Genomic DNA, 15806 nt, shown 5'->3' with positions numbered 1-15806 from the left:
CAGCCGGGAGGAATTGCCCTCTTCCTCTAAAGCACCTAGAGCCAGGGCAGTTGGGACCAGTCCAGGTTCAGCTCCCCCAAGAATACGTAAAACGCAAGAGCTGTAGGAAAACGCTGGCCAGGAGAGGTTATCCTTCCGGCTGGATGTTGCCACATCAAGTCACACACTTGACAGTGCTTTCCATTTTTTTTCGGTGGGAAGCCCTTGAGCACCAGCTGGTTAGATGGAGCTGCGCCCTCCCGTTTTGGCCGCGACGCTCTCCTTGCTGCCCAGCCCCGGCAGCCTAGGAAGGGGGTTTGAGTGTGCACGTCCCGCATGAGTGTCCTGTTTGTACAAGTCACCCTCTCTTGTGTAATGTTTTTCAGAGGGGCTTCTGAACAATGCCAGGGATACAAGTGTCACGGATACTCTACCACTGAATGGTAATCACGGCAACAGCTACAGCATCGCCAGCGGCGAGTACCTCAGCAACTGCGTGCAAATCCTTGACCGCGGGTACAACCACACGGAGAACGCCCTCGAGAAAAAGATCCTGAAGGAACTCACCTCCAACTACATCCCTTCCTACCTAAACAACCACGAGCGCTCCAGCGAGCAGAGCCGCAACTTGATGAACAAACTCGTCAACAGCGTGGGCGGCGGGAGCGAGGACGACGCCATCGTGCTGGATGACGCCACCTCCTTCACCCACGAGGAGAGCCTGGGCCTGGAGCTCATCCACGAGGAGTCGGACGCCCCGCTGCTGCCTCCCCGGGTGTACTCGGCGGATAACCACCAGCCCCACCTCTACAGTCGGCGTCGCATCCCGCAAGACAACAGCGAGAGCTTTTTCCCTTTGCTGACCAACGAGCACACGGATGACCTGCAGTCGCCCAACAGGGATTCTCTCTACACCAGTATGCCCGCGCTGGCTGGCATGCCCATGACGGAAAGCGTCACCGCCAGCACCCAGACCGATCCTCCACCAGCGAAAAGCGGCGGTGGCGATGCCGACGATGTTTACTACAAAAGCATGCCCAATCTCGGCTCCAGGAACCACGTCCATCAGCTACACACTTACTACCAGCTAGGTCGAGGCAGCAGCGATGGTTTTATAGTCCCGCCAAACAAAGAGGGAACCTCCCCGGACGGCAATGCAAAAGGACCCGCTCACTTGGTCACTAGTCTATAGAAGAGTCAGCAAAAATTAAGCAAAGAGACAACTAGAAGCCTCTCCGTAACGCTCGGTTTACTGTTCTGAGTTAATCCAAACAGTGGTAATATTGTGTGTACTCCTAAATCTTCATGCTGTTCAAAAGGAAATTCTCAGACTTTTTTTACTGGAATTTTTAGGCCAGCCCGGAGAGGACAATAACTGCTGCCCCCCTTATCTTCCCATCCTTCTTCCCTCCAGACAGACTTCATTATGTTAATGAAAGAGATAGATAACGGCACACTTCGTGGCCTTCTCAAGTTATGCCGTGTTTGTTTAAACAATCCTTGATGCTGTGTTGCTCTTAATACCGAGGACCTGATTTAAGAGGGAAAAAAATAATAAGAGGCCAAAAATGTGCATTTGAAACTAGTAGCGATGGCACATCTAGGTGGGAGCGCTGCGTAAAACAAGCTAGCAAAACTCTTTCTTACCAATCCAGATCACATCATGGGTTATGGTCACTCACAACTTGGTTTCACTGCAGCGCCCTTTGCTGCGGGAGCAAACAAAACATAAACAAATTTAATGAGATGGAAGGGAATCCTAGAATCCTGTGCTAAAGGCATATTTTACATTTTGCTGTATTAACGGATGATAAAAACTAATGGCAGAAAAAGAGAAGCGAACAATTTCTATGTAATGTACAGATACTAGCATTGCACATATAGTCTGCTTTCTGTTCCTCCAGAACTTGCGTCCCTGTTAATGTAGTGGAAAAAAAAATAAGAACTTTTTTCTGTTGTGCTGGTCTTGTAAGTTTGTCTACCAGTAGGAGCAAGGTTTTTCATAACTCTTTTTTTTTTTTTTTTTTAAATTTTGTTTTGCCTCTTCCACTGCTCCTTCCCTCTGTCCCCTCCCCATCCCAGTAAAAAAACTCACTGGGCAAAAAAAACACCCCAAACATCACTTTCTAAGGACCATTTTTAGTAACACCATCACCATTTCTGTTCAGCCAAGGCAGTCTTTTAATTTCCTCGCTGTATAACCTTTTTCAGCCGGCATGTTGCCAGCAGACCTTTTGGCAGACTAGAGCAGGGCAAACTTCTTCGTTGTCAGTGCACAACCGATCGTGACAATAATCCTGTGAAGCATCTCTGGCGAGCAGCCCCTCAGCCAGGCCCTCGGGTCACATCCAGGGACTCAGAGGGGATGTTGGAGTCGTAGTGGGGGTTCTACAGGAGACTGCCATTTCCCTGGAGGAGCAAAGGGCCTTCTCGGCTCAGTCTGGTCCCCGGTTTAGGCACTTGTACTGCAGTGGTTAAGAAGAAAATAGATTGACGCGTAGTGAGCTAAAAAGTACTTTGCAGTGATTTTTAATATTAAAAAAAAAAAAAAGAAGTCCTCTGTTCATTATTTTTCCTAACAGGAAATTTATTTATTTGACCGGATTTTTTAAGTAACATAGGCTTTCTGGAGGTAAATTAGCAGCACGGAGTATGAATTCTTCTTCTTTTTCTCTCTTTTTTTTTTTAATTTATGATCCATTTTGTACGGTCTCAACAGTTGAATGACCTCATTACTAATATTTGTTGTAAAAGTGAAGCTTGTTTGCCAACCAATAAACAACTGATCACGATTTAGAAGATACTGTATGTATGTACTGTACAATTAATCTCTTTTTTTGTCGTTGTTGTTCCTCTCTCCATTACTGTCTTCAGTATGAGTCTCCACTCCTTTACGGCATGGGTGAGCAATGCCAAAGAAAAGGAGGCCTAAGCTGAGAAATTTAAGCACAAAGGTTATGCAGCTATGGCTGACTAGAAATATCAGGCTGGTGGTACTTGTTTAGGGGCGAGAACAACACTGGCTGACATTTGCTGCAGGTGATTCTAGGTCTGTTTTGTGCCTACTGTATAAAGTAGCCAACGACATGCGGATGATTTGAGTATAGTGTTTCATGTGTCATATCTTTTAAACATTGTAATGGTTTTATTATTTTTTTTTAATTTTCCTTTTTTTTTTTTTTTAATTTGGGTTTTCTGAGATTAAAAACTGCTGGTAGCATGTCAAAGAGTAAAACAAGTCCCCGTTAGGCCTTCTCAGTTGTTGTTTGCTGTCTCTTTATTTTCTTGCTCCGGGTGTATGCCAAGCGCCATCACCATCCTCGGCCACATTGTCCTTCCCATTCCACCTCTGCCAATAGCCCACTGGCACTTCACTGCCCTCCTCCAGCCTGCCCCTTCAAATCCCTTGAGGGCAATCAGGAATACAGAAAGCCACCAAATAGACTGGAAAGGTTGACAGGGAAAAGAACCACCTCTGGATACGACTGGTAATGAATTTTCAGTACGTGATTTTTTGCAAAGCCCTCCCATGCCCTGGGCTTAGGGGCTTGGTGCTGCCTCCATCTAAACTGTGCCTATCCAAGTCCTGTCATGGTGGGCAAAAGCCAAAAGAGTTGGAGCAGGTGGGTGAGGCATGTGTTAGACAAGATATTCCCAGTGCTGGAGGATAAATGCAGCAGCAGAGCAGTGGAGCAGTTCCATTCTATCCCGGGGTTGTCCTCACGTTGGGGCTGTACTGCTCGGTGCTTCTCAGCAGGGTCTTGTTAGGGAAGAGAACCAGGGGTGGCGGTGTTTGCTGGTGTTCATGGCCTACAAAAGAGTCTGCTTTGAGTCACCTGAGTCCTTCCTGCAGGCTCTCTGGCCAAAATATCCCGGGGAGGAAACTCCATGTGTGCCCAAGCACTGATCATAGCAGTGCCTCTTGCTGGCTGCAGGTTTCAGCAAGGGAGCCTTTGCTACTGCAGTATTGGGGAATCACCTGACTTTATTGCAGAACAGCCACTGGCCAGCCAGGCTGTGCTCTTGCTCTTGAAGCTGCCTCCCTGTTTCATTTTATTTTCCATTCCAGCAGCGATGGAACTGGACAGTGCATGGTGGAGCCACTCTTGCAAACACAGCAGGCATTTCACACCCATGTGGTCAAAGCAATCCATGTAGCAGCCCAGCAGAGGCTGCTGAGGCTTTAAATAATTGAGGTACCTCTTATTTTGGAGAAAGTAAAAAATCTTTTATTGTATTAGGCTCAAAAAATAGTTCTTCAGGGGTATGGTGGAACTGAATTAATGCAGAGGGTGATATACACCCTAGCAAATCACGATAAAGTGGGAAGTATAAACAGCATTTACCAGTGTTTCTGAAACTATACAAGAACAAACCAGTGGTTCATGTGCTATGGGATGATTTTGTCCTACTGAAAAATCTTTGATTTCCTTTAATTTAGTTTTGACCTTCTTTTACTTTGACCTTCCTATGGTCCAATAACCTTTCTGTGTATTTCAGGTTTATCAGTGTGCAAGCTGTTTTTCCCCTCTTCTCCATCCTTTCTCTTTGCCAGCCTGCCATGCCTATTAGCACTTTGATTGCAAAAAAATGCTGTTTATTTTCAAGCTGTTTTTTCTGTCCCCAGGCTTTTCTGACATCACAGGATTCACTGTTGGTGCCTCTTACAGCTTTGGAAACAGCTGAATCAAAAAATAGAGGGAAAACATATATTATTAATTTTACCAAGCCAAAAATGGCTTAAGACTGTGATGTGGGGGGGAGGGGGGTGAGAGGCGTAGATGGAGGGGAGCAGGACATGGTTTATTTTGGGAATTTTTTTCCCCTTGAGAACAGATTTTGTTGTGTCAGATAGTTGATTATGGGCTTGGGGAGGGTTGGTGCTTGTTGATAAGTAGCTCACTAGACACAGTTCTTTGTGACTGGCAGTGGTGTCTTCTGTGCTGACTGCAGCATGTGAGAATCAACTCATTGCTATGTCCTTGGTGCCTACAGTGCTCCTGGGGCATGAGGGAGAGCTACAAAACTTCTAAGGCATTTCTTAATGCTGAGCCAAGGCAGGAATGTGAGAAAAAAGCTTGATGAAAAGGCAGTACTGATTATGGTATTAAATCCATACTCATGCTTGGGGCACATAACTTTGTAGGCTGAAGTGAATGATCAGCCCTGTACTCGAGGGATCTTTTCTAGAGCTCCATTGAACAAAGCAAAACAAATAAAAACAAACAAAAAAGAGAAACCAACCAGATTTGCCTTATAGGGAGAAGATTAAAGCTTCATCATTCAACTGCAACAAGCTTCCCACTTTCAGCTGAAAACAAACAAAATAGAGGCAAACAGGTAGTGCTTGATCTGATGAGAACATTAGCTGATACACAGACCATTTTCTGAAGCACAGGGCCACCTTTGGGAAGCATGGGCTGCCAGGCATGTTTGAGAAAGGATTGTTAATGTCAATCCATTGATCGAGTTGTCCCTTCAGAAAGCCTTTCTTGCATGTGGGAAAAGGAGACTGGAGAAGTGCAAGGCTCCATGCTTGGCATTTTCCTGAAAATCATCTTGGTATTCTTTACAGGTTATGAATCCATTTTTTCACTCACTCCTAATTTGTGCAGGACTGGGTGATTTTTCCTGTGTAATCCCATTGCAGCCTACCCCATAAAGAGGTGACACACCAGTTTACTGCTAAAGGACACTTGGACTACAGCAGGCAATTCCCACCCATTTTCTGCAAGAGCCATAAGAGACTGTAGAATCTCCCTGAAACATGAAAGAGAAACACAAGGCAAAAGATATGCCAAGAAAGACCATGCAGGCTAGAGGGTTGCTGGGAATGGGAGGTATTCATAACTGCTTCACAGGCTCTGTGTAGGCAATATTACTTACCATGGTGCTGCTCATTTCCACCTGTTGATTGCTTTCAACTCCTTGAAATCTGTAGGTGTTAACCAATCTTTTTCCTCCCTCCCTGCCCCAGGTAGTAAGCAATGAGACACCTCAGAGGGCCAGGGGAAACAGTGGTCATGGTGGGAGGCACTGAGCTCCTGGGGGTCTTTTTGTGTCTCTCTGTGTGTCCCTGTTGCCTGCATTCCTCTTCCCTGACCAGCTGGGCTCTCCCTCACACCCCCATGTGCTCTTGATCTCGCTAGGTTATGAAGAACATAATACCCTGCAGAATTGCCTAGTCAACGAGGATAGAAAGATAGCTCATCTTATTAAAAACCTGTCTCAGGAAAGCCTAAGAGCACGGGCTTGGTCATCTGTCACACCCTGATCTCCTTCTTACCTTTAGAAAGAAAAGTACTTTATTTTTAGCTATCTGCTGCATTCAGCTAGGCCCTATGCAAATTTTATTTAATGAATATTTTAGGGTTTAAATAGTCTGGGTTCATGAACATTATATAAATGTCATGTTGTTGCAGGCTCTCTGGTAACGGCGTGGAGGATGTCCTGCGGTGTAAAGCTGAAGCCAGATAAAATCAGTGATTAGTGCTCCCAGGGAGGGCAGGGATGGATTGTTCAGTGACTGTCCGGGGCAGGGGCAGTGCAGTGCAGTCAGGGGAGGGACTGGAGTACCCCTGGGAGGCAGCAGAACTCCCCTTTCTGGGCTGAGACATTTCTCCTTCAGCACAGGCAGCTGGCATAGGGCCAGCTTTGCTCTTCCAAAGGCTTTGGCAAGCCCTGGGGATGCATGGATTGTACACCAGATCATTCATCATCCCAGTTCAGAAGAGGCAGTCTGTTTAAAGCTGAAATATTGAGACTAGCCAGGATAGCTTGGAAATGTTCCTTTTTTACATCAAAATAGCTTTTTACAGGTGCTTACTGTTTATTGTATTCGGTACGCCAGACAGATGGTGATAGTCTTCTTCAGGAAAATGCCAAGAAAACAAAACAAAACAAAACGAAAACCCCCCTAAGTATTTGCTCTCTTTTTATTTCTTTACTCTCCACACATTTTCTTTTCATATATTTCTACTCCTTGAGTACACTGTACACATGTAAAAACCCAAGCTAAAACCTCAATAAATAAACAAAAAATATTGGTACACAGAGCAATTATTATGTGTTGGAAACAAATGCTTGGTATTTTAGCAGTGTTGCTTAAAACCCCAAACAGCAACTTCAAAGACACAAACATAGCTGCTGCACAACCTCCTCAGCTGGTGTGATGGGAATATTTGTACAGATGACCAAATATCTCCAACTGCCACTTATAATCAACTGCATCTTGTGTTACAGCAAAGGTTATTTCCAGCAGAAGAGTGCTCAATGGGTAAATTATGGCAATAATAAAGCTGTTTTCAGCCTGTCTTCTCCCACTTCTCTTGGAGGTATCTCAGGCAGAGTTAAATTTGGGTCCCTGTGGCAGGAAAGCTCACTCCAGACATGAGCCCTGCAGCCTTTGTGTCCCACCAGCAGCAAAGGCTTCACCTTTCAGCAGACACAAGTCTGTGGTAACATCCACTGATAAATGGTTTTGGAGGATGAATGTTGAAAACCAAGTGGTCAGCAAACTGGGTGGAGGATGTCTGAGTATTCCACTTGGGAAGCAGCAGCACTGCACCCCAAGCATCTCTGAGGACCTGGGTGCACAAAAGCTGCAGAGGGGGTGTGGGAAAATGGACTTTGGGTGGGGGGGAATTAAAAGAAAAAGCCCCTGATTTCTGGCAAGGCTTTTTCCTTTGGCTGAAATATGTCAGAAGGAGTTTCTCAGGTGCTTTCTGTAGGCAGCTGTAGAGAAGTGCAATGTCATAGGGAATTAGAACCATGTGTGATGGGAGGCAAATTTGAGGCAGACTAAAGCTTTGCTCTGGCTATTGGGTGCCTGCTCTGGCCAGCCCCTGATTTCCTCACCTAAAAAATAATACTAATAGCAAGGTTTTATGGTTTGCCACGAAGCAGCCTTTTGGGTTGTTTATTTCAGTTTGGGTTTTTGGGGGTTTTTTTGTTTGGTTGGTTTTTTTTGTTTTTTTCAGAGGATCCCTTCCTGATAAATGGAAGAGGATATTTTTTTTTTTCTGCAAGTACCTCAGCTCTGCCCTTTGGTCACCTTCCCTTCACGCACCTCCTTGCTTGCTTATTCAAACTTAGAGATAAAAGGCCTCATTGCTTAAGCTGCTGATGATATCAGACAGGAAGAGTGCTACATGTTAAACAGGAGGGATTTTTGATTTTGTTTATTCTTTATACACTGTGCATATTTTCCTCTGCTGGCAGTTTGTACTGCAGTGCAAAGCAGCCCACTGAGCTAACAGCAGTGGAAATGAAAGGAGAAAATGCATCCCACTACTTAGGAAAAAAACAACAAAGAAAAGAGATGAGCAACAAGGAAAGGATGAAAGTACCTCCTCCTCAGAAAAACCCCCAAAAATCAGCTAAAATAGCCAAACTGGGAGATGCCTGAAAAGTTGCTGGTTCTGCCCCCACCACTTTCCCTGTGATAGTATCTATGATGCCATAGAGAGCAACATATGTTTGGGTGGGTGGGGAATAGGGTGAAATGATTTATGCTTGGAAAACGGCTCCAGAATAACTCCTGATTATTCTTGAACGTGATTAGCCTATCTTGACATCTCCCTGAAAAATTATTTATAAAAAAGCCTGCATGTGGTCATCCCAAGATGCATGTGGCTGTGTCCTCATGCTGTGGGCCTGGGAAAGGAGGCTCCTTCCTCCCTGGGGCTGCAGTGATTGTAGAGGCAGCTGTAAAGCAGAATGCTCAGGATGTAAAGTGCCCTTCAGATAATGTCTGATACCAAAACAGATCTGTTTACTCTGCAGTCATTTATACTGAGTATTTATTATTAAGGGGCATGGAGGACAACAAAAAACGCAGTTTGCTCAAACAAGCCCTGTTGGGTTGGTACAAACTGGTGGCTGCAGCTCAGCCCTGTGATGTGCTAAACCCAGAAGGGCAAAGAGGCGCCTCAGTGTCCCTTTTCTTCTGCAGAGCAGTGGGCAGCAGTGGCCAATGCTGCTGCTCAGCAAACAGCTGGCTCATGTGAGGCCAAAGCCAGGCAAAACTGCAGTACCAAATTCAGCAAACAGGGTGGGAGGAGATTCCCAGTGGATGCTCACCCATAAATACATTCACTTTCCCCGGGCAAGCCTTCCTTTTCAAGGCACATCCAGGCATCCCATGCTTTGTTTGGGGATGGAAATGGTCTTGAAAACAGCTGCTGGTTGCTCCAGGGTCCTGCTCCAGGGGCTTACCTGCTCTCCCCTTGTTTTTCACAGAAGGCGGAAGGACGCCCAAGCAGGAGCCAGTCTTCAGGCGAGTCACCATGGAGGACAGTGTCATCTAGCGCCTGGGGACATCATGAGCCTGCCCCGGCAAGCCCATGCCAGTGCACCGCCTCAGCTCCTCTGTGCCTCGGCCCACCCATCCCTCACTTGGGATTGTGCAACCGGAGAGGCCGGAGAAACCAGCCTCGCCCAAACCCTCAGCAAACCCTTGCATCCCCGAGGAGAGAACAGCCCAGCTGAGATTCCTGCTGCCCCGTGCATGGCAGCACCCCGGGAAGTGTCTTTGCCCTTTGGGGGCTCGTCTCTTCTCTTAAGATGAGCAGAACGGGTGAAAATTGTCTTTTGTAGTAAGAAACTAGTTTCTCACCTGCTTCAAACATCGACTTTGCAACTTGATAACACTGAAAGATGGCTAAGTGTGCTTACTCCACCATGCTGAGCCCCTCTGTGCTCACAGGCTGGGCTCTGTAAAGGGGAATCTGCTGGATCCAGGTTGCTGCTGTAAATACAGACCTAAGAGCCAACAAGGGAAGGCCAAGAGGGACAGAAAAGTGGTCCTCACACCAGAAGAAGCTGAACGTGCCAGCAGATTACAGTCAAGTAAAGCTGTTGGTTGTAAATAGGGACCACTGCATGTGTCCAGCAGCAGCTCCACTTGGCCAAAGCTTCTCGGGGGAAAGCTGCTCAGATTTTATTGTCTTGTGTAAATAGAGATATTTTTTTGGAAAAGAAAAAAAAAAGAGCCTTAGTATCTTGAAGATAGCGTTTCTCAATCAGCTCAGCTGGGGATGGATATATGGGAACCATGGGGTCTGCCTGCTGGAGGCTGCCATGGGGTCTGGCAGCCAAGCTGTGCCATCACCACGGGTGCAGGAGGCACCTGAAGGAGGATGGACTCGTCCAGCAGAGGACTCAGCAGACATTTCTCCCTGGTGAACTCACTGGTCCCATGGTCTCCGCTGGTGTAAATACTCAGCTACAGCCCACAGAGGACTTGGACAGCTTGGTGCAGTTGTGGGAGGGGGGAGGGTGGGATGGGCAGAAATCATCAGAGGGATGCAAACCCCATCAGTGTGGTGATCCCCAGGCTTTTAGCATTAGTTAAAAAAAAAAAAAAAAAAGAAATAGGAAAAATATAAAAAAGAAACCCTGAAGGCTTATTAATGGTGTTGGGCCAACTGCTCGGCTGGGTAAATGGAGGCATGCCTAGACATGTGTGTTCATGTCAGCCAGCACCTGTCTGTGGAGTTCCCTGTCTGTGCAAACACGTGTGCAAGGCTGTACCTGGTGGGAGCAGCTGCCAGCCAGTGCAGGTCCTGTGTCTGTGTAGCTGTGTCCGTGAGAGAGAAGATAGATGTGAGGGTTGTACTGCCCTCTGTATGCCCAACACATTCGAGGAGTCATAAGTAACGCTGCCAGGTCCAGCTTTGTTAGCATGAGCGCAGAGTAGTGTCCACACCTCTCCAGGGATAGGCTTGGCAGGCAGGGGGATGGTGTTAGCTGAGGGAGAGCTGATAAATCTCTGCTCTGCATTGAGTTGTCATCCTCTGTCCCCTGCTGTGGCACAACAGTGGCCATCTGCAAACACTGCCAGCACAGCAGGGCTGCACTCGGGCATGGGCGCTGCAGGATGGTACCTCCTGGAAGTTGGACAGGAGCTTTGGGGTTTCCCTTTCACCCTTCACCACCCAAAGCTTATTTATGCCTTATTTACTCTGAGTCCAACTGTTAGGATTCATGCAGTGCAGGGAAATTAGGAAAAAAAATTAAATTAGAAATTGGAATCAGAAAAAAACTACATACTTGAGAGAAAAACAGATATTTTTGAACATTACCCCCAGTAAGTTTCTCTGGACATAGAAATCTCTCTTCAGCCTAGCATTTTGCAGGAAAGCAGAGCCAAGGTGCAGTGTTTTCCCCATGAAGAAGCCAGATAGATGAAACAACTGTTGCACATATTTAGCATAGCGTTGGGGCCAAAGCCCCTATACCTTTGCAAGGAATGGACAGTGGGCAATCAACTGAAATTGGAAGCTGCCTCAAATCCCTGAGGGGTGTGGGTGCTTGCCATGGTCCAAGGTGAGCTGCAGGGATAGTCTTTTCCTCTTGAGTACTTGAATACCTCCCCTGTCACCCAGCTCTGTGTGGCTGCTGTTACCATTAACACCTAACAAGTGCCAGTGCCAAGTGATTTATATATTTTTCAGACCATTTATTTATTTATCAAACCAGTGCACAGGAGGTACAGTGCTTTCATCTGCCACATGTGGACACCTCTTCCTTTGCCCACTTCTCCAGCCTTGTATAATGTCCCCAGGCAAGGTGACCATCATCTTGGGGAGGCTGTGGTTTCCTCTCCAGTGGAGGCTGTCAGCCTTTTTTCCAGGGAGAAAAATAATGAAAAATATGAACAACCCACCCCGTCTTTGTGCCGGCAGTGTGCTGAAAGTCAGCCAGTGTATTATGCAAAATTAATACCTCCAAAGTGTATGAAAGTTCACAATCTTTCACAGACATTGGGGCACCATTCTTATGATTTACAGAGCCCCAAAGGGCAATGCTGAATCCTGAGCCTGAGGCTTCCTGACCCTGGGGAGGTTTGAGGTGCAGCGTGGGGAGAAAGTGGGGGCTGCAATTACAGGAAAGCAGATATTACCTGGTTTTTCAGTAGATTGTAGGAAAGCCAAAATCCCCTGGGTTGGGTTGAGTGGTGGGTTTTTTTCCACTGGAGCACTCACTATTAGATTCTCTCCCCAGACAATCCTATCATCCCGTCCCTTAAACCCTTGCCTCTGTGTCTAGAAGATTCTTGGAGGCGTTTACAATAACCTTCAATATTTCTCTCTCTCTCCAACCCCGAAGCTGCTGACACCCCACAACTGACAGTTATAAAGGTGAGCCAGACCAACCCCAAGTCCTAATAAAAATGATTAATTCCATCCATTAATTCCATCCATATTGATGGCACACAGGTTACACGTGGAGATGAGCAGTGAGGAGGGGGAGGCACTTATTCCCTGAAGATTGTGTGTGGGAGGTGCTGTTACCAAACCTACCCAGCAGAGTTTTGATTTAATCCAGCCCTGAGTCAATAGTGATTGACATTTCACTTGCTTTCCATATCGTAACTGGACTTCCTTACTCCTCAGGCATGGAATGAATCTTAATCCATTGTAATTACTGTACTCCTGGTGGTGAACCGGTATGAAAAGCTATCACAGAAAGCATTAATAAAATGTACATTATGAAAAAGAACTTGGCATTGTCTGAAATTAATAATGCACCAGATTTTTCTCATCCACGCCTGCTCATTACAGGCCTGCCCTTCAGTTTTCTATTAAAATGACTTATTCAACCTACTTGTTCAGCTGTGTTCAGCGTGAAGTTATCTGCTGTAGGTTTGCATCCCAGTTAGATGTACCGCATGAGAACTTATTAATCTGTTATATCTTTCAGGCATTGATTTCAGTGACATTTATATAACGCTGGTATGACTAAAATGAACTGATTGATTCATGCGTATGGATTAGTTTGCCTAAGACTTTGAGGCTAGGTAGCTTTATCATGCACTGTAACGCCAGAATTCATCACTGTATTATTTACGAGAGACTGAACTGGCTGCATCTCAATAACTGAAGAGATCTTCACTGCTTTATTTATGTATAAATGTTTACTTAATCAGACACCAATTTTGTTTAGCAGAATTTGTTCGCAAACGGAAATTGTAAACGATAACGCAGTTTCTATTTTAAAATTTATAGGCTTTCATCTATAGCAAAATCCAAGATTTCCAAAGTGTCTTTGTCTACTGGCAATCAACAAGCTCTCTTGTATATGCTTTCTGGTAATTGCAATTAGCTGCTGCAATATTTCATATAAAAAACAATGCAACCCCAATATGGGAGATCTGAGTGGTAGTGTGTCAAAGTCGACATAAATATCCCAGCGCTTAGAAATGTTGCTGCAGGTTTAACAAAGCAACAAGGAGCCGCTAGCCAGTGCAAACACAGGAGCTCATGGACATGTGTGGTGAGTTCTGCTGCCTTATTTTACGAGAAAATCCCAATTCCAGATAAATCATGTCTCGATCATGTGGGCCATATCCCCTGCAACAGCCTGAGGAAAGCCTGGTCAAAGGGGGCAAGGAAAACATCTGCTCACTGTGCATTGCAGCTGGGAAAGTGGTTGGGCTACAATGTGGGTTTAAGGGTATAACATTCCAAGGAGGCTTAATCCCAGGTTCCCAATCGATGGCACGTGTTTTCTTTGGACCACGCTGCTTCTCCCGGGGACCAAGGAATAAGGAGACTAAAAGGATTTATTAAATGAAAGCAGAGACTTTCCTGTTAGGAGCCATTTAGAAATATTTTTAGTGCAGAGGCACAGAAGAAGTGACATGTTAGAGACCTATAAAATAATAAGTAATGTCCAGAGAAGGTGAATTGAGTGCTGCAGTTCACCATAGGTAATACACCAAGTGGCACTGTGTGCAGCAATGAAGAGGTGAAGTCTTAAAAGTTGTTATAAGTAATGCTTCATTGCCCATCATGGGATTAACCCATGGACTCCCTGACCCAATACACCAGAAAGGTGATGTACAATGAGCTTTAGAAGGATATTATACTGGTTTACAGTTTAAAGAAAAAAAAAAGTTAAAAAAAAGCCTGTCACCTATAGTCTCTTGTTGCAGGGTCAGAGGGAGTTGCTAGCTACCTGAGGAATTGAGGAAACACCCCTGCTGAGTCTTCAGCCATACTTCACATTGCTGTGATTTTTTTTTCCAACCACATTTTTTAACATAAAAAATTACATTAGAATTATTAGGTAGGCCTGGAAAATTTCTTGCCAGATAACAGTGCGAAAAGGGGAGTAAACTTTGCATGTCAGCACCTCAGGCTATACCTTCAGGAGCATGGGCTCACAAGAGGGATGCTGAGGGATCCCTGTGCCTCATAACCATTGAACCCATGGCTGCAGAACTGAAAACAGTCAGCATATGGTTGCTCTCCATTTTTCTTGTTAGCTCCCTCAGGTACCAGAAGGCTGCAGTTACATCATTCCTAAGCTTCCCCTTTTCCAGGCCAAACCAACAAAATTCTCTCAGTCTCCAGGTTTGTTCATTATTCATTTAGGGCAATTAGGAGAAGCACCTGACAAAGGCTAAGGGAGGGGGGAAGAGTAAACACAACATAAGTATGTTGTATGAAGGCTAGGAGCTGCTTTGATCAGCTCTGTGCCCACCTGGATGTAACTCTGGCCCCCAGCTGGAGAAGTAACAGCAGCATGTGTGGATGCTGCTTTGAGGCCTCTCAACAAGCTTTAGGGGCTGTGCTGAGGATGGTTTCCTTCATGCAGGCCAGAGTGATGAAGCTGTTACTGTTTGCAGCAAATTTATAGCTCCTGGCTGAACTGGAGATTAAACTTTAGGAAGATGTTTCAAGAGTGACTGGAGTTCTGAAGAATGATGACTATGCTGGACCCCTCGGTAAGACACCCCACATGCTAACCGTTTCTGTTGACGTGCAAGTTCGGCACTTTGACTCGTGTCTCAGCAATTAAATTTTATTTCCTGTCTTACGCCCTGTTTATCCATGCTAATAGCTCTCCTAGATCTTCTTGGATAACCCCTGCTGTGTAGGAAGGTATAAAATTGTAGGAAAGGCTGAATATTTGTCACCATAATGTCATCAAAATGGTCTCAACTAAAAGGTGTTGCTGCAGGAGTCTGATTTTTTTTTCCTTGAGCTTCCCTCCATGCATATGAGCTTTTAGTTAGTCATGTTTCAAAATAAAATGAAGACTTGTCTTTTTTTTTTCCTCCTAATCTGTACAGCTAAAAATGAAGCTGTTATGTGCATGCTTCCTTCTGCTTGGATGCACTCGCCAGCATCTGCTGCTGTGGGAAGCTGAAGTCACTGATGGTGAGGCTAAATTCACCCTCTCCAGTGTGTGTGTGTTGAGGGGGCATAAACCAACATCTGCACGGTGGCTTGGGGTAAGGATAACTGACCCTCAAGCTGATGTGCCCTGCTTGGAGCTCTGCTGTCCTGGGGATGCAGCAGCTGCACAAAAATGAAACTTAGAAACCCGTTTTCCTTGCAATATCCTTTCTTTACCCTTACATATGTGTTATTGCATGGTGCACTCCCATTAAGCACCACCCAAGAGGACCAGTGGCTGCCTGCTGCTGTGCACCTCTGCTGAATATTAAGCAGCTTCCTAAAAGGGATGAGGCTGTTATGGCTGAGCAGCTTCACCATGTGCAGGCTGCACAGATACCCAGCAAAGAAATCAAAGGCGTGATGTCACCAGTATTTCTTATCTAAAATTAAATATCTGTCTTAAGTCCCCAGACATACAGAGACTTTGTATTAGAAACATACACTGAGAGTTCAAACTCTGAGTCATCTCATATATATTTCACTCAAGCCAAGGGAATAGCAGTGAGAATAGACCTGCAAAAGAGCAATTCTCTATTCCAGCAAGATGAGGGAGAAAAAAATGTTCAGGGAAAACACTAATGGGTTCACAAGTGAAAAAATCTTGCCAATGAAATTGTGGCTCTAATATTCTGTACC

General features: G+C 45.5%; 1 protein-coding gene across 15 annotated transcripts in view; it reads left to right on the top strand.

Moving 5' to 3' along the window:
* ADGRL3 (adhesion G protein-coupled receptor L3) overlaps positions 1-12483 on the top strand; it is a 486265-nt gene extending 473782 nt beyond the window's left edge. For 10 of the 15 annotated variants that reach the window (XM_085058071.1, XM_085058067.1, XM_085058069.1 and 7 more), the window contains one exon: positions 366-3237. In XM_085058071.1, coding sequence (XP_084914197.1) covers positions 366-1171 — 806 coding nt within the window. In that variant the 3' untranslated portion in view covers positions 1172-3237. Of the gene's footprint in view, positions 1-365; positions 3238-9219 lie in introns of those variants that run through there. The other 5 variants (XM_085058074.1, XM_085058078.1, XM_085058075.1 and 2 more) reach the window with 2 other exon arrangements.
* The last annotated feature ends 3323 nt before the right edge of the window (positions 12484-15806 follow it).

This window comes from Lichenostomus cassidix, chromosome 4 (assembly GCF_008360975.1).
Source record: "Lichenostomus cassidix isolate B80296 chromosome 4, HeHo_3.0, whole genome shotgun sequence".
In the NCBI taxonomy this organism is placed as follows: domain Eukaryota; kingdom Metazoa; phylum Chordata; class Aves; order Passeriformes; family Meliphagidae; genus Lichenostomus; species Lichenostomus cassidix.
This window is presented reverse-complemented; position numbering and strand designations above follow the sequence as displayed.